Source organism: Cladophialophora psammophila (genome assembly GCF_000585535.1).
Source record: "Cladophialophora psammophila CBS 110553 chromosome Unknown aczJe-supercont1.27, whole genome shotgun sequence".
Taxonomy (NCBI): domain Eukaryota; kingdom Fungi; phylum Ascomycota; class Eurotiomycetes; order Chaetothyriales; family Herpotrichiellaceae; genus Cladophialophora; species Cladophialophora psammophila.
Genome location: NW_006912948.1, coordinates 19,804 through 36,899, shown reverse-complemented (window position 1 = coordinate 36,899; position 17,096 = coordinate 19,804). Strand labels below are relative to the sequence as shown.

Here is a 17,096-nt window from a genome sequence, read left to right as displayed (position 1 = left end):
CCCAGCCCAACGTACTTTGTTGCATACCAGTTGAGCTGACTTGCTCGGGCTTATTGTAGGATTGATCTTTTTTTTGAAATGGTGGCAGGGTTGAAATCCCTGTCCATCTTTCACCAACCTTCCTTTCCAGACAAGATACGTGGCATACAGGATCGTAACCATCTCATTGCCCTTTTCGCAGCAATCTTCTCTCTCTCCTCGAGGTTGGCCACGGAGGACAAAATCCCTCAGGGTGAGGACTCCAGAAATATTTCTCACCAAGAACTCCACGCCCTCTCACTACAGTACATCCATTCGTCCTTGGAAGCTTGCTCGAGCAACGCGCCTCCTCTCTGTCTCCTACAAGCCATCACTTTAGCGGGCTATTATAAGCTAGTGAACGGAGTATACGGACCAGCTTGGAGGCTGGTCGGTACCGGTGTACGCATTGCATACGAGCTCCGACTGCACTTGGTCGATTGTAAAGCATGCGAGAAAGTACCGACCCGCGACAGTGAGCTCATGATGTGGTCCTCCAACGAAGAGCGACGCCGTTGTTGGTGGGCTTTATGGGAAATGGATATCTTTGCCTCGACAATCCAGCGTGCACCTACTGCCATCGACTGGAGCGCGAACGACACGTTTCTCCCGGTCTCGGACGAATGTTGGTTCACAAACACTTATCAGGCCTCCTGCCTGCTTCATGGAAGTCCCGAAGAACGATGGAAAAGACTCAAACGCTCGGGAAATGAAAATTCTACTGCATGGGCCTATCTTCTAGCATCCCTAATGCATGACGGACGATTACTGTCTCAAGAAAGCATCAAGGGGATCATCTCCAACAGTGATCTTCCGAATGATGTCCCAAAGCTCGCTCAGTATTACAGTCAGGATTACAGGCGAAAAGCTCAAGGATTTTCGGACCGGCTCTCCAGTCTTGTCAAAGCATATCAAGATGTAAGAGAGAACCTTCCCACCACGCTGGCCTACCGGGGCGAATATCTGTCTTTTGCCTTGGCCGAAGGCGAAGACCCATTTTCGACGCGCCGAACAAGCGCGGGTAAATATATTATACATATGATGAGCGCCTCGGCATGCTTTATGATTTATCAGAATTATGTTTTTGCCGACATCATCGAAGGGCTGATCCCTTTATCATCTTCCCAGAGCGACGAAGACTATTTTGGACGAGATACTGCGTCCAACGAAAGATCTCTAGTCGGTAAGGGCTTGAGAAACTATCTGGAAGCAAGCGACATGGTACTGCGGCTGCTGGCAAATTGTCCTGAAGACCACGTGCGATATGTGAATCCCTACTACGCTAGCACTACATGGATCGCGGCCGCTTTACAGGTATTCAAGAGGTTCGCCCTGCGCGACCACGGTTCCACCCTCACTCAACGCCAATACGACCTACTGCGCCGATCCTATCTCCAATTCAATCAGTTCTGGGAGACACCACGCGCCTTGCTGCAAAATCTTGATTCTCTGGAAGCAAGACTCGAGTGCCGGCATAGAGAGCTCGAACTATCAGAGAGTAGAGCCAGGAATACTCAGATTAATAATCAACAGTGCCATGGTGACACACAATCTTCCGCGAGCACGGAGACGATCATAGCTTCAGCATGTGAGGAGCAACTTCTTCCTGACTGGCCGGGCCTCAAGGTTTCTCTGTGCAACACGTATCAGCCATTAGTTAGTGATCCGAATGCTAACTACCCTGCATTACTCCCGGAAGATGTGGAATTGCTGTCAGCGATGGCCCCAAAATTCGACCCCTCGATGAGCCAAGCTACTTTTTCAGAATCATGCACCGAGACATGGCCAAATGAGTTATATTTGGACAATCTTGTGTGGTATTCATCCGATGTTATGGCGGGCCTCTCTCATGGGTACACGGCATGATAGTGGATGAATGGCCGGCCTCAACTGCAGTCTACGCGAATTCTACAAGCGTGAGGACTCAGCATAGAGACTCACATAGTTCAAACAGCGTATTGACGCTCTTCCCCACACGGCGTATAGTTGAGATTGGGATTCGAGGCATAGGCACGTAACCCTCCTGAGCATATCGAGTATCAAAGCATGCGTGTATGAGATTGAAATATCAGCCGTGGCTCCAACCGTAACGGCAGCTGAGACTGTCCCATCAACAAGAATACCCTACAGTCGACCCCAAGGCTCAGATAGCGCTGCGCCCAAGAATTGAGCCCAGCACATCTGAGAGTTTTGTCTCACATGCTTCTTGACTTTCCAGTACTGCCGGGGCTCTCCAACCAACGAAGCGATCAGGTCGAACTAAGACGGCCCCAGATTCGTCAACGCCACGGACCCGCTCCCAGTCATAGTAAACGTCTTCCCATTGCTGTCGGAATCCAATAGAATGTACGGTGATGGGTATGCCGAGTTTGGCGGAGACACGTGTGGCCGCCTCATGCCAGTGCTCCCCACCAGTACCCGTGAAAAGAGTAAATGCACCGTGCCCAGAGAGGTCGATGGTCGAAACGGGCTCCGTTGGAACGGCCTTGTTGAGCCAGACGTGTGGCAGACGACATCCGGGATAAGTGCTCTTTTCGTAGTAGAGAACGGGATCTTCGGCGGCACGTCCGGAGTGCTTATAGGGCTCTGCTTCGTCGGCAGCGTACACACCTGGCCCGCTATATGTTTGGTTCATTTCCACGCCGAGACCGTGAAACTCGTGGCAGGAGTTCGTGATGGCTTCCTGCAGATGACGCCGGCGCTCACTCCCGACCATGGTGGGAGCGCTCAGTTCATCGAGGATGGCCTTACGACTCTCCACATCCGGTGGGAGCGCACCCAGCGCCTCCCAGATCTTGAAATGGTCTCGGAATCCGGCATTCGCCCGGGTGATGATCTGGTGGCCGACAGGCTGCCTCTCGATGCTGTAGGTTGAGAGTAGCGAAGGATCCGCTTGGCCGCGGTGGACATAGGCCAGTTTCCAGGCCAGATTGAAGGCATCTTGGATACATGTGTTGGACCCTAGACCATTGAAGGGAGGGTGACGGTGCACGGCGTCTCCAAGACAGAAACTGGTTCGTGAAAAAGCCAAAAATCAGTCGTCGAGGATATCCATTCATAGAAGCTCGGACTTACACATTCCCCTCGGAGTACTTCATAGCAACAATCTCATTGATGAACCATTTGGAGACGTCGATCACCTCGGCGGGTGTATCGTCACCGATAAAGTCTCTCACTCTCTGGGTGTATTCATCCTTCGATGGGGAGATGTGAGGGTCGCAGTCTCGAGTCGGCAGCAGGATAAACATCCACTCATTCCACGGCTTAACCATGCGCACAATCCCCATCATGCCGAATTCGGGATGTTTTCTGTCAGGCTGCAAAACCCAATGCAAGTTTCCTCGTCGGTGCTTGACTAGATGCGACAGGTCGGCCTTGACCAGCACGTTGATCGCCATGCCTTGACCTGGCTTTACCGAGAGTGGTAGATCGAGTTGTTTCACGACCTGGCTGCGTGCACCATCGGCCCCTAATAGGTATTTGGTCCGGATCTGGTATTGCAAAGAAGAGAGATTATCACGCACGTTGGCCGTGATCAGCCCGGTCGCTGGATCAGTTTCAAATGACAGCAGTGTCGTGTCGAATCTTGTCTTGAAGCCCCCCAGAGTGGCGTGGCGAACAAGCACTGGCTCAAGCAGTGTCTGAGGCAAATCTACCGGTGAACATGGACTAGCGGCTTCGTAGTCTCCCTAAAGATTTACAGTGGTTAGAGGACCGGACAAATGCCTCGGGACACGTACACAAGACCAACCTTTCTCTCGGGAGCATTGCCCCACGAGTAAATCCGCGCGTATTCTTCGCCAGCCATACTATGGCACCATCGGGTATGGATCATGCAGTCCCCTTTCGAGGAGAGATTTTCCAGCTCTTTGTCAAGTCCAATGTCTCTGAGGCACTCTTAATCTAGTTCAGTCACCGCAATTCTCTGGTTTGAGCTTTGCAAAGAGTCTGCTTCAAGACGTACCCAATGCTGCCATATTTGTAATATGGGCGCGAGGAGTGTTGGCTGTACCAGGAGCATTGCTGATCATGACGCCTTTCAGACCTGTGCCTGTCAGTTCTCTAGTCTAGTCAGGCACTGTTAAAGTGACCACTCTACCATAGCTTGTCAGGAAGGATGCCAGACCTGCACCCGCTGGGCCTGCACCGACAACCAAGAACTCGGTCTCAAGTGGAGACTCATGAGAAGTTTGCACCGACGAGTACATCCGGCGTGTAGTATCATTTTCCAGCTTGCTAACGCCAGTGGAATTGCTCGCCTTCATCCAAACTTTGGAAGTTTTGGCGATCGCATTGCGCTTGATCGAGGCCGGTACGATATTTCCGCGTGAGGTGTGAATCAAGTGAGATAGCGCTATATTGTAAGGCAGCTCCAGACGTGTCGAAAGAAGTGATGAGCCCGCAGGTCTGATACGAGGGACTCGACCCAAACGGGAGCAAGACAGCCTCGCCATGCTGGATACCTTTACGATCTACCTCGACCTTACTTCAATTTTCGGATGGGGGCTTCCAAATTTTATTCACCTTCAATTGCTGAGAGTCTTCTCCCCATAAGTAAGGCGATGTGGTGTTACTCGAGCAGGGAAGATTGATTCTGTTTCGAGATCATTAGCTCGTGTCGTACCACATGTCAGGACACTCGAGTTAATCAAAGATAGTCCGAGGAGTAAAGTCGGAAATGCCTTCTGATTCGTGGATTAGCAACTGCATGGTGTTTTGTGGACTGGGGGTATCTCCGTGAAAGTCAGGGGAGCAAGAGGCAGCTGCTCAGAAAGCTACGGAGGAATCCAGGTGCTCGGTTGGTCCGAAACCCCTGCAAAATGGCCATACTGCTTCGTGCCAATAATGTAAGTTTTCCGCGATGTACCTCCTGGCATCGACTTAGAACTGCCAAACTGAAGCATCAGGAAGTCCCACTGGACAAATCAGTTCTGCTATCTTCTTATCGGGCCACAAACAGGATAATTCAATAAATGGCCGCTCGCGGAATGTTCTGCGTGCCGCCGAGGGACGGCATGTATTGGTACATCTACGGAAATAATGCCCTCAGGGCCTGTAATAGCTGGAGAAACCCCTGCCCTTCACACGCAGAGATCATTATCCCGAACACGGAGCGAGCAGAGTGCCTCTCAGGCATACTGCTTCGGTGCCTAAGCGCTTAACTTCATTTTAAGTTGCACACCAGAACGGAGCAGAAATTTTAGATCCACCACGGTAAACAACGTTATATAGCTGAAATACTCCCTTCTGAAGATGCCCTGAGAATGTTTAAGAGCCATCTTTGGCCAGTCTTCGCCCTGCTCGGTAGCCAAACGTCATTCCTGGCCCAATGCTCGAACCACCTCCTGGATAAGCCCCTTTAAAGACACTGTTCTGATCACAACCAACTGCATAAAGCCCCTTGATAGTTTGCCCGTTCTGGTCGAGCACTTGTCCATCGTTGTTGGTAAGCAGTCCGTATAGACTGCTGACATTGCCGGGGTAGAGTGGGAGCGCATAAAACGGACCGGTTGTGCAAGGTTGCAGATTCGGGTTCGGCTGGACCTGGGGATCTCCGTAGAAGCGGTCGTACGCGTTCTCGCCTCGATGGTATTGTGTGTCGATGCCCGTGGTAGCGAACGAGTTATATTCAGAAACTGTCTGCTCCAAAGTTTGGACAGGAATACCAATTTTCTCGGCCAGCGCGGAAATCGTGGGCGCTGAGATCAGATACCCTTGTCGCAGCAGCTTCCAAATTGGATACGGCCAAGGCAATGCCATTCCCATACCATATTTGCGGAGATGCGAGTGGTCGCCGATGTAGTACCCCTTCTGAATGCCCTTCTGGTGCATGGCCGTGACAAACTCCTGGTACGGCTCTGACTCGTTTGCGAATCGTCGACCATCAGGTCCAACAATGATAGACCCTGGTTTGGACCGGTCGATCGCGAAGTGTGGGAAGCGACGCACAGGACCATCGGAAACAGGCAGAAGGGAGATAGGAGCGAAGATGGCATTCGTCGGATTTTTGGGCGGTAGAGCACCACCACTTGCCACTCCGATCCGCTTGCCGTCTCCCGTATTGCCTCGCGGGCATGCGCACCATTCGTGCGGTATATACTGTTTAGCCTCCTCCGACCTGCCGAAACCGCCACTGGCAAGGACCACTCCTCTGCGAGCATAAACCGTGGTATCTTTGCCCTGATGGAGAACGTGCAGACCCGCGACACGACCATTTTCTATCACTGGGTTTGTGGCCGAAGCATTGTTCCACAATTGCACCCCTTGTTGTTGCACAGAGAACAACAGCCGTCCCACAAGGGCATTGCCATTTGCCATGTCAGTTCCCTTGCCATAACGAGCTAGGTCCATTGCATAGCGAAGCAGTTTCTTCGTCACCAGGGCCAGATTCGTGATACTTCCAAATGGATGCGTCACAACCGGCAACTCCTCTGGGTCCGCTTGCATCGAGCCAAACGCAGAGTAGCCCTGTATTGGATAGCGAACCTGCTTGATCAAAGGACCCAGTTGGCGTCCATCAAACTTTGCAGTCAAAATCGTTCGTCCCGCCGAGGCACCCTTTTGCGAGACATGGTAGTCTGGCAAAGGGACAGGTTTAAAGCGCACGGCGGAATTGTCCTCCATCCATTTCACCATCTCAGGAGCTGATTCGAGGAATGCCGGGATCTTTTTCTCGTCGTAAAGATCACCCAGCACCTCCTGAAGATAAATATCAGCTTGGGTCGCTGAATCTTGTACACCGATTGCTGCTTGGTGCTTGTTGGCCGGTATCCATGCCCCTCCGCCGGAGTAAGCGGTTGTGCCGCCAAAATACTGTGTCTTCTCCAAAACCATGACCTTAAGGCCATGCTTGGCCGCAACGAAAGCGGTGGTCAGCCCTGAGCAGCCGGAGCCGACGACCACAACATCGTAGGTGGCCTCATTATGAGGAGCTGGGCTAGGAGGTTAGCGGAACCAGGGACAACGCAGACTGGTTTTTGAACGTACCTCGTCGGGGGTGCCCAATGCTAAAACTACGACGTGTCAGGGTTCTCGTACCGTCGGCGAAGCGTGTCAGTCTTAAGAGGCGGGAAGGGCCAGAGAAGACAGCCATGATCACTTCAAAGCCCTTGTACCGCGCAACCCAGGTTAGGTCCTTTGCGAAGCTATTATAGCAGCCACTAATGGCCATACATATTACATAGCTCTGACTGAAATTATTTGAACATTGTTTGGTCTGGGGTCAATGGTGAACGGGAGCGAGAACGAAGCAAAGGCCAAGGCCGTCACTTCGGGGAAAACCCCCCTGGAGACTTCCATTGTCTGACTTATGCTCGTTCTAGTGCAGAAGTCGGCACAAAATGCCAAAGGACTATCTCCACTTCTAATGGACGGCGGACGAACAAAATGTCCAGTGTCCGAACCCGGAAAGCCTGGGCCCTGCCTATCTAGTCACAATGCTAAACTCTGCAATGTCCTCCATCTCCACGCCATGAGCCTGCCGGATGACATACTTCACATGAGCTAAGGTATTATCAGCCAGATACGGCTCCTCGCCTCGGCCCATCACTTTGTCCCAGTTCCCGAGAAATCCCTCAGCCGTATCGGACTTTGCACCGGGGAACGTTGCGAACGTCTCCCGGGCTGCCCTGTTTGCACTCGCTGTGAACACCTCACCCGACGAAGGGCACTCTTCGGAGGCCAAACTAATGACAAAAGGTACAACCCCCTATGGCGACGTTGGTAAGCATCTGCTAGCTTTCGATATTGAGGAAACCACATAGCGTCTAGACTTACCTCTGGTTTAAAGTAAGTCCGTGTAACTTTCTTCGTGCCCTCAGACAGATCTCCCATTCTCGAGGCAGCTGATGGCATGACACAATTAATTTTAATGCCATCTCGTGGTGCCCACCGACCAAGCTCTCGTGTAATGGCAAACACAGCAGCCTTCGAGGCACTGTAGGCACAGTCTCCTCCAGCGCCAAACCCGTAGATAGCGTTCGAAGATGTATTGATGATTCGGCCGTACTTCTGTTTCGCCATCCACGAGTAGCATGCGCTAGTCATCAGTGTTGTTCCAAGGGCTGCAATTTCAAGCACTCTCATAAAAGAACTGGCATCCACATCGTCATGTGGTGACATCTTGCCGGCAATCCCGGCGTTGTTCACGAGGATGTCAACGGTGCCAAACTCCTTCACAGTATCGGCGACAATAGCCTGGGCATCAGCCGGAGAAGAAACGTCGCGGGCATCTGAAATTGCGATGCCACCAGCCGCCTTAATTTCCTCAACGACAGTTTGTGCGCGAGCACTAGTGCCCGGTTGTCCGTCTAGGGTTCCGCCGTAGTCGTTGACGACGACCTTGGCCCCTCTGCTTGCTAATTCCAAAGCATAAAGCCGACCCAAACCCCCGCCAGCGCCGGTGACGATGGCAACTCTTCCTCTAACCGACATAATGGTCTTAGCTCTGATGATCTTGTCACCCTGAATCGAGCTCGATATTAGGTCTCAAAGTAGCATCCAAGCGAATAGAGTCAACAAAAATCAAAGACCCGGCTGTGCGTTTAGGAAAAAGCGCCTGAATTCTGCCAGCTCCGTGCAGTTGAATCCACGAGAGCAGGGATCTGCTATATCTTGGATATGAGGTCTGTTGCTACGAATTTGATGGGCGGGAATTGGTCCTACGCCTCGCAGGAGACGAGCATTCTCATAATTTACTTATGGATTTCATACCGACGACTCGACTTGGCGGGTTCCATAATTTTGAATATTACAGCATTGAGATCTGATTGACGACGAGGTCACGGGGTCTCCGCCCGCCCTCCTTTAGTGTATTTCCGAGAAATTGATATCATGGGGCTCGGATAATCTTTGCTGTCCCTGGGGAAGGCTGCCAACATTCCGGGCTTCGCGGACTAAATACCGGGCTAATTCATCCCAAGTCCGGCTCAAATTAGAGTGACTACTGGCTGAATTTTTCAGCCCCTCTGTGGATGTTGAGCCAATCATCAGAGCGCTCGCTGAAGACTCCTAACCAAATCTCCCTGGGGGCTGCAGAAGCATTATCAAAGCACTCATGACTCCCCCCGCGACTCCAAGTTTGGCATTGATAGGATCTTAGCAGCCGCACAGATCTCCATTGGTTCTGGCGGGCGCTCAAGGAACGATCACGGCCCTCGGTAAGCCTCTTCAGAAACTATGCCAACATTAGTAAAGATCTTGTCGCACAAAGTCGAGCTGAAACATTGGGAGCATTCCCACGCCAGGACTATGCCCGGGTGGCCTTCTTCTTTTTTGTCGTCTTGAACGCAATTATGTCGTACCCATTGCAGAGCTTCCAGAGTGCAACCGTTCGGCAGCCATCTATGCCTTCCCCAACCCACTCCGGCTCCCAGACTTCGTTATAGGGCTTTGTACATATAGTGAGGTATATCTTCTCATAATCAAGGGTTAAATACTACACCTTGCTCTGGAAGAATTTCTCTCATTATTGAAGGTTGCTAAGACCGTTACTATCTCTGCCAATGCCACTCCAAAGGAATCCACTTTCTCATTGAATTGATTGATAGCTAGTTCCACTTGGACATAAAACCCATTGCACTCGATAGTTCCCGCTCAATACATGCAAGATGTTCTGGGCTTCTCGGCACGATATCAACCTTAAACGGTAATGGGCACATTAGGATAGCCGACGTGTATGCATTTTCATCGAGGTGAATGACCTTGCCGGTAACGGGATCCTTAGGCTCAGAAATATCGAATGCCCACAGTAGCTTAGATGCGATCCGCCACATATTACGTTCGGCTAAGTGTAGGCCGGGGCACATTCTTCGACCAGCGCCGTAGCCATAATGATGTGGAAGTTTAAGTCAGTAATACTATAGGCAGCTACAAGGGACAGTACTTATCTCGGTTGTTATAGTCAGGACTGACTGCGTACTCGTTAGCCATCTTGGGATGGTCCATGTAGCGGTCTGGATTGAAATGGTCGTGTTTCGGGAAATCCGATTCACTGTGGTGCAGGGCCCATATCCCGATAAACACCATCGAGCCCTTAGGTATCAACATTCCTTCGTATTCATCATCTGAAGTTTGTCAGTAGCTCTCATAGGGTGGCACTATAGGCAGGATTAACAGACCTTGAACGACCAAATGAGGTAAGCCGGCAGGAGCCCTGTATCGATTAGCACTTATTAGTCTAAATCATAACAGTCGAAGCTGATAGACAATATATGCCTTACGTAGGTCGCCATCTCATCCCTTCTTTGACGATACAATTGATATACGGCAGCTTATCAAAATCCGAGAACAAGGGAGCTCGCTCCGTTCCGCAAATAGCGTCGATCTCGGTTCTTGCCTTTTGTTGGATCCGAGGATATTTGGCCATGGCTAGAATCAATGTCAGAATATGATTTGCGGTTGTATCTGCGCCTGCCTCGAGGAGCTCTCCGAATAGATTATTGAAGGCGTGTGTTGATAAAGGCCAGCCTTTATCGTTATATTCGTCAATTTTGGCGTCAATAAAGCAGTCTCTTTTGTCTCCGCGTGCTCTTCGCTCATCGACGATAGCTCGAGCCTTATCCCACATTTCGTCCATCATTTTGCGGCACTTATCGGCCCTGCTCTTCCAACCTCCCGGAAGGTATTTCAAAATCGGGAACTCGTCAATTGGGGGATTGGCTCCTGGTTCCTGGACTTTAAGCCACTAGAGTCGAGGTTAGACCCGGTTGAGTAAGAAGATAGACGCCGAAAGAAGATGTTACCAGGTCCATTAGCTCGTAAAAGTCTTTGTACCAAAACGACTCCAGACTTGTAGCCCTGTGGCCCCATATAAGAGACCCCGCCACTGAGACAGTATACAACCGGGCATAGTCGAATATTCTTGCTGGGTCCTTAAGAATGTTATTCATGAATATAACCGCTCTGGACATTATCAACTTAGCCGCATATCCAAAAACAGCTGGTGAAGAAAAGGAATGACATACTCTGCTTCCTGTATCTTCCAGTGTTTCTCATCTAACGACTTAGGGTTCAGGTTTCGGGTCACGACGGATCGCTTCTCTCTCCACGAAGCGCCTTGAGATTCGAGGGTCAAATGGTCGCCATGAGTCACGAAGTTGGAGACGTAATTGAATGGCCGGTCCGAGTAGATACTGCCTTTCTTGTCTAAGAGGTTGTTGATAGCTCGCCGATCACATAGGACGACCACGTTGGTAGGACCAATTTTCAAAGAAAAAATTGGTCCGTATATATCAGCCCATGTCTTGAACCTACATCCCGTCAGCTGTCGTCACACTCAGATGCATGCGTTTAGCCATCGTACTTTCTACCCAGCCCCGTGATCGGTATCTGGTGGGCGTTGCCGAGGATTGGAATGGTGGGTGGCCCTGGGGGCATGCGAGGGTGTCGACGGCCAACCTGTAACAGTCTATATAGCGGGTAGGAGAAGACCAGCGCAAGGGCAATCAGGAGAGTAAAAGGACCCATGTCTACAAGCTTCTGCGATAGTAAATGAGTCTAACACTAAGATGTAATGTCTCTCGCAAGGAATATTTCTCAGAGATGTCGAGACACAGGATGAAAGGGGTGATGGCGACTCTTATCAACACCGCGACTGGTATTTGGATGCTTCTTGTTCGTCATCCTGCTACTACTATTGGCCTAGCAAGGGTCGGCTTTCTCGAGCGATCAGCATCGCATGACCCATTCCAGCACGATCAACCCAGGGTTGTGAGGCATTCATGGAGAGGTTATGGTGTGACGCTGAGCGTGCGAAGTGCGTGTACAGAGTTATCGAGTATGGGTACACCACGGGGATGGGACATGTCTCGGCCAGATTGCTCAAAATAGTGCACCTCAACACTTGTCAAAAGCCAAACTACATAGGGCGGAATGCAACATATGGGGTAATTTGTAAAGATTGGTGTCTTGAATCTGTCTCCGCGTCTGAACCCCGGAATATGCTCCATTCGAAGTTGGTCAAGCTAAAAGTACCGACGAGCAGGGTTACTTAGTCAGTTCAGCAGCTACCAATCATAATCAGCCCGACATTTGATCCGGTGGCAGACCGCAGTATCTAGTTCCTCCTAGTTGAACCATACACATTGCAGCCGAGAGGGTAAATACGAGGCCAACCTCCTTATTGTGCTTTCCGAATCGCGAAGAGAGTGATTGTTGGTCAGGAACCCTTGGGGGGGGCAATACTTGCAATCCGTATTGCAGCATTCTAAAGAGACATCTTTTGTGATCCACCACGATCGCACATCTTCATTCCCGAGAACAATCATTCTTCGGTGCAGCACCTTTGATTATTCCGGCCGGGGAATAATATTTCGCGTCTAGCAAGACTAGCTGCAGGATCGGAAGGCTTATTCGGTATCCAAAGATAGCGGTTAGCAAGCTCTCTCTTAAATGGTTGATATGGGCATTGTTGATAGTCAATGCTTTTTATCCTTTTACAAGGCGAGTCTATCTCTCCCCACACATGACAGAAGCGAGCTCCACGCAGTGTTCGATGGCCCCAAGGACACTCCTTCCCCTTCTTCCTGGGGTATCCCATCAAATCCCAAACTTGGAGGAGATTTTCCGAGCTTTAGTACATTACACCCCAGCTTCCCCCGTTCCTTGGCCCGGCGAAGAACGACAAAAGATCCCGTCCCAGTCTCCAGGTTATTTCTAGCAAGCCCGGATTTCTCTTAAAGTCATCAATTCTTTCTCAGATTCTCCAGTAGAAATCACCTTTGCCCGTTCAGTTGCCCCCGCAAAGAATCGAAACCATGTCTCCTACTACTGATTTTGGGGACACCCATGCCCCTGTGAAACCGCACACAACTTGGATCAATATTCTCACTGTTCTTGCAGCATCAACCGCAAGTTTTACCTTTGGCTATTCCAACAATGCTATTGCTGGAACGATTGCTCAATCCTCCTTTGTTGAGTACTTCTTGGCCAAGGACTCAACGTCTCGTGTGGGGGGAATGCTTGGAGCGTAGGGACTCATCTCGCTGGCTTCTTAATCACTCTGACCTGACTGGCTAGGTTCTTTGGTGGAGGCTTTATGGGAAGCATAATCCAGAGCCCCGTTTCTTCTCGATTCGGGAGACGGCCATGCAATATGGCGGCGGCTGTCATTGTCATGATAGCTGCAGCTCTCCAAGCCGGCAGTGTCCACATCTCAATGTTCCTCGTTGCCCGCGTCCTCAACGGAATTGGTGCTGGAATGATCATTGCGAATACGCCAGTCTACATGAGCGAAATTGCGCCAGCTCATACGCGGGGTCTCCTGGTCAGCTTCCAGGGTATTTCGATCACCGGCGCCTACATTGTATCCTCTGTCTTCGCACTCGCGTTCCATTTTGTCGATCACTCCTATCAGTGGCGCTTACAATTTGTGGTCCTGACCAGCGTCGCATTGCTCTTGGTGGTGACCATGTATTTCATTCCTGAAAGCCCTCGATGGCTCATGGTCAGTATCGTCAGCCTCTCGACGCAATGCTACTTTGGAGCTAACAGCATACTCTAGGATAATGGAAAAGCTGATGCGGCCTGGACAGTTCTCCAGAAGTTGCACAAGTCAAAGAGAGATCCCACTGGCAGACTTGCACGTATGGAATATATCCAAATCAAAGCACAGATTGAAGAAGAAAAGGTAGATTATATGGCTCAAAGAAGATGACCTCAATGCTAAAATCGCTAGTCTCTGCCATCCGGGTATTGGTATATCTTGAAAAACCCTCACATGCGCAGAAGGGCCGTCTGCGGAGCAATTGTTTGGATCATGGGACAGTCGACTGGCATCGTCGTCATTGCGAACTTCGCACCACAGCTCTTTGCAGGGCTGGGCTTCAGCAACGTATTTCAACTGGGGCTTTCAGTAGTCTGGGTGACAATATGCGCAATTGGAACCTGGCTCAGTGGTCTTCTTATCGAACGAATCGGCCGAGTGAAGCAGCTTGGTGAGTATCATTATACCCAGTATTGAGACATCTTGCTCAACTAACACTATTCCAGCCTTAGGTGGTTACCTCTGCAGTGCATGCCTTATCATTGAAGCAGTCCTCCAGAAATATTATATCGGAACGTCGAACACAGCAGGTCTCAAAGCGGCTACTGCGATGTACTTTGTTTTCGTTTTCATCTTCGGGCTGCTGATCGAATGCCCCGGCTATACCTACATCGTTGAGATCTGGCCCACTCACCTCCGGAGTGAGGGTGCGACGATCGGCTTCGTCTCTTTCTTTTTGATGACAATCTTGTACAATAGCCCGGCAGCGGAAGCCTTTGCAACAATCGGGTGGCGATATTACTTTGTGATGATCGCGGTCTGCATTGTGTCCAATACGTTCCTTGCCTGGTACTGTCCCGAGGTAAGATTATAATTCTCTTGGACAGGTATTGGCTGATTAACCTTGATTAGACTACCGGGTTGACTTTAGAAGAGATTGCAGCCAAGTTCGGAGACCATGTGGCTGTGGAGATCTCTGCGATCGATATTAACCAGGTCGAGATCGAGAAGACTGATGGTCAACACGTAGAAAGTATCAAAGTGTGAAATGGCAGCCAGGATCAGCGAAAGTGAAGCAGTAGGCTTTGGTCTAAGGCCTCATGGAAGGTGTGAACATGGCAATCTCCATACTGTTCAAGCTGTGAGAGCGTAGTCGACTCTTTCCTGATGTAAGAAACACCGAGGGAAGACGCAATGTTACAATATGAAGGCCAAGGAGGAGAGTATTAGTCAAAAATTTCTCCTAGAGATAGACTCATTAACTCGAGTGTCTACAGTCAGGAAACGCCTTCGGAGGCTGATTAGCTTATGCCTGACTGAAACTTCCTTTAATATCAAGATATACCGCCTGGTGTTCAATTGTAGCATATACAAAGAAAAGCAGCAGCGATCTCCAGCATACTAGGCTGCCAGGCTTCTGAAGTTAGATTGTGTCGGCGCAGTCCACGGACATGCTCACCCGATCGCAAAGGCAGGTGTTGATATCTTGAGTCCCTTGGACTATCCCTGCTAACGACACGCTCCTAAGCTCGAAGGCATGACCCCTAGCGTGCAGGCCAATGGTTTCAGACGACCAAGCTCTCGTTGAGGATTCTCTGCGCTAGTTTGATTGAGGACTATGGTATCACTATACTAGTTAGTATGCGGAAAGACAAGACTCCGCGCATGTCGGAAATACCCCTCGTCATATGAGTAATCGTCCTGTAGGAGAGACCTAGTGGTAGGCACTGGTAGCAGGGGGAACATGAAGCCCGGCCCACACTACGTGTCCCCCGACTATTACGTTTTATCATGGCGACGCGGTATCGACACATTGACCTTTAGTATTTTGCTGTGAGTGGGACGGACTGATTTCGGGGGAATTAGAGGCACCCCAGCGGTCGAAATGCGGAGGTCACCTCCTTTCAATAGCTCCCAGCTGTCTCTCGGATTCTCCCTCAAGATTCACAGGGTCAACTGTTTCAGTGAGTCAAAGTCAAATTTGCTAATGTCTTCTTTCGTTAAGGACTCCAGTGATATCCTTTACTTTCCTGAGCTCTTTTCGTAAATCCGACGTTTTGTGCAAGGCACTTGCCCAACGCCATGGCAGACCAATCGCAAGTTCTGCAGTTGATTATGATCCCTCATCGACCCGTGCACACCGATGTCGAGATCAACAATGACCTGGCTCCGGCCTTTGATATAATACAAAGGTCTGCAGAATGCAGTGAATTCGCGGTCGGGTGCAAGTGAGACTGACTGACACGCTGCGAACAGGGCAAAGGGACTGCAAGCCGTATGGAGAGGGAGAAAGCATGAAGACCGCCACACCCAGGTTGCTCTTCTCTTATGGGAGAGCCTGGATGCAAGTCACGCGTTCTTCACCAGCTCCGAATACACCGAGTTTCATAAAGTCATCCAGCCGGCGATGAACGGCAGGAAAATTCAATGGCAGAACCATGCTTCGATCAAGTCCCTGGGGCTTAACGACAAGCCACATTTGGCTAAGACGCTTCGATCACCCGCCATCGAGGTTGCCCTGACGAAAGTCGTTGAAGGCGGTGTGAAAGGCTACTATTCTCAATTCCAAATGATTGTCGTTCCCATCCTGGATAATGACCCTGGTTGCGACGGACATTTTATCAGTCCCTTACTGGAAAACCCCCAAGATCAGCTACTTTTGATTAATTGGAAATCGGTAGATGTACGTATGTCTTTAGTTTTATTTCTATTATTTGCGCAAGCTAATGGCATTCAGGCTCATCATGAGGACTTTGAAAAACGACCGACATTCAAGGCCTGCATTGAAGGGCTCAAGGATTATTATGCCGAGTTTGTGATCCCCTGGCATATTGTAGGGCTTAAGTTAGTTCAAGGTAGTTTGTAACCAAGATGAAGTTTCTTGATAGCTTCATCCTTACAGTGGGAGTTCCGTACTTAAAACGCCAGTAGCTCTCGTGCTATAAGATACAGGAATAGGGTCACCGTTCTTCTCTCCTAGGCGCATATAATGATCTATCGTTATATCGGGGCAGAACGATGGTAATCTTGTCCGAATCTATTGCGAAACGGGCCGAGTGAATCACAACTATGCCAACCCTCAGACCCGGTCTGCTAACCAAGACTCGTCCAAAATCCACAATCAATGCCGTATTATGGTCAGTGACGAGCACTCCCTTCGAGCTGCTTCAACTCAAATGACGACTTTGTCTCTTGTTTCGCAGTCAGCACACCGGTCGCTATTCGATGATCCGCCCGTCCATACAGGGGTGTGCGAAAGCTCAGAGATAACGCGAACAAGTTTCAGTGTCGTTGAGAGAAAAATTCGAAGCAGCAATTGAGGCGCTGGGTAGCGAAGTCCACCTAAATAAGGACTATCTGCTGGATGACCTAATATGAAGACTTCAGTATGTACCTCGAGTCAGCCTCTACACCAATGAACCAAAGCATTTTGGCGCCTCAAGATGTCGCAACACCTAATTTCTCGAAGCCCAAAACAGGGAGACACCGGCCACACTCTACGACCCTAGAAGCCGATATCGATGAAGAATGCAGCGGTAGACCATACACTTGGAAGTCAGCGGAGAGAGATAGGGGGTGAAGTGAGCTGCTGCAC

The 17,096-nt window shown here is 50.2% G+C and overlaps 7 protein-coding genes across 7 annotated transcripts; 3 read left to right on the top strand and 4 right to left on the bottom strand.

The window, feature by feature from the left end:
• Positions 1-78: 78 nt before the first annotated feature.
• A1O5_11579 (uncharacterized protein) lies at positions 79-1,884 on the top strand (the record flags this gene model as incomplete). Its single annotated transcript, XM_007752151.1, has 1 exon — positions 79-1,884. One exon carries the CDS (start codon positions 79-81, stop codon positions 1,882-1,884), a length of 1,806 nt encoding a protein of 601 aa, XP_007750341.1.
• A 277-nt stretch (positions 1,885-2,161) lies between these two features.
• Positions 2,162-4,226, bottom strand: A1O5_11578 (uncharacterized protein; the record flags this gene model as incomplete). Its single annotated transcript, XM_007752150.1, has 5 exons — positions 2,162-3,029; positions 3,094-3,707; positions 3,770-3,915; positions 3,983-4,063; positions 4,118-4,226. The coding sequence occupies 5 exons, from the start codon at positions 4,224-4,226 to the stop codon at positions 2,162-2,164; spliced, it is 1,818 nt and encodes a 605-aa protein (XP_007750340.1).
• Positions 4,227-5,286: 1,060 nt separating this feature from the next.
• Positions 5,287-7,111, bottom strand: A1O5_11577 (uncharacterized protein; the record flags this gene model as incomplete). The annotated part of the gene is made up of 2 exons (XM_007752149.1): positions 5,287-6,950; positions 7,006-7,111. 2 exons carry the CDS (start codon positions 7,109-7,111, stop codon positions 5,287-5,289), a joined length of 1,770 nt encoding a protein of 589 aa, XP_007750339.1.
• Positions 7,112-7,441: 330 nt separating this feature from the next.
• On the bottom strand, positions 7,442-8,451 carry A1O5_11576 (uncharacterized protein; the record flags this gene model as incomplete). Its single annotated transcript, XM_007752148.1, has 2 exons — positions 7,442-7,726; positions 7,795-8,451. The coding sequence occupies 2 exons, from the start codon at positions 8,449-8,451 to the stop codon at positions 7,442-7,444; spliced, it is 942 nt and encodes a 313-aa protein (XP_007750338.1).
• A 1,115-nt stretch (positions 8,452-9,566) lies between these two features.
• A1O5_11575 (uncharacterized protein) lies at positions 9,567-11,484 on the bottom strand (the record flags this gene model as incomplete). The annotated part of the gene is made up of 7 exons (XM_007752147.1): positions 9,567-9,825; positions 9,902-10,082; positions 10,137-10,171; positions 10,239-10,702; positions 10,761-10,920; positions 10,983-11,267; positions 11,321-11,484. 7 exons carry the CDS (start codon positions 11,482-11,484, stop codon positions 9,567-9,569), a joined length of 1,548 nt encoding a protein of 515 aa, XP_007750337.1.
• A 1,289-nt stretch (positions 11,485-12,773) lies between these two features.
• A1O5_11574 (uncharacterized protein) lies at positions 12,774-14,548 on the top strand (the record flags this gene model as incomplete). Its single annotated transcript, XM_007752146.1, has 6 exons — positions 12,774-12,985; positions 13,036-13,462; positions 13,520-13,645; positions 13,694-13,952; positions 14,008-14,363; positions 14,414-14,548. The coding sequence occupies 6 exons, from the start codon at positions 12,774-12,776 to the stop codon at positions 14,546-14,548; spliced, it is 1,515 nt and encodes a 504-aa protein (XP_007750336.1).
• A 1,035-nt stretch (positions 14,549-15,583) lies between these two features.
• On the top strand, positions 15,584-16,367 carry A1O5_11573 (uncharacterized protein; the record flags this gene model as incomplete). Its single annotated transcript, XM_007752145.1, has 3 exons — positions 15,584-15,693; positions 15,758-16,184; positions 16,239-16,367. 3 exons carry the CDS (start codon positions 15,584-15,586, stop codon positions 16,365-16,367), a joined length of 666 nt encoding a protein of 221 aa, XP_007750335.1.
• Between the last annotated feature and the right edge of the window lie 729 nt (positions 16,368-17,096).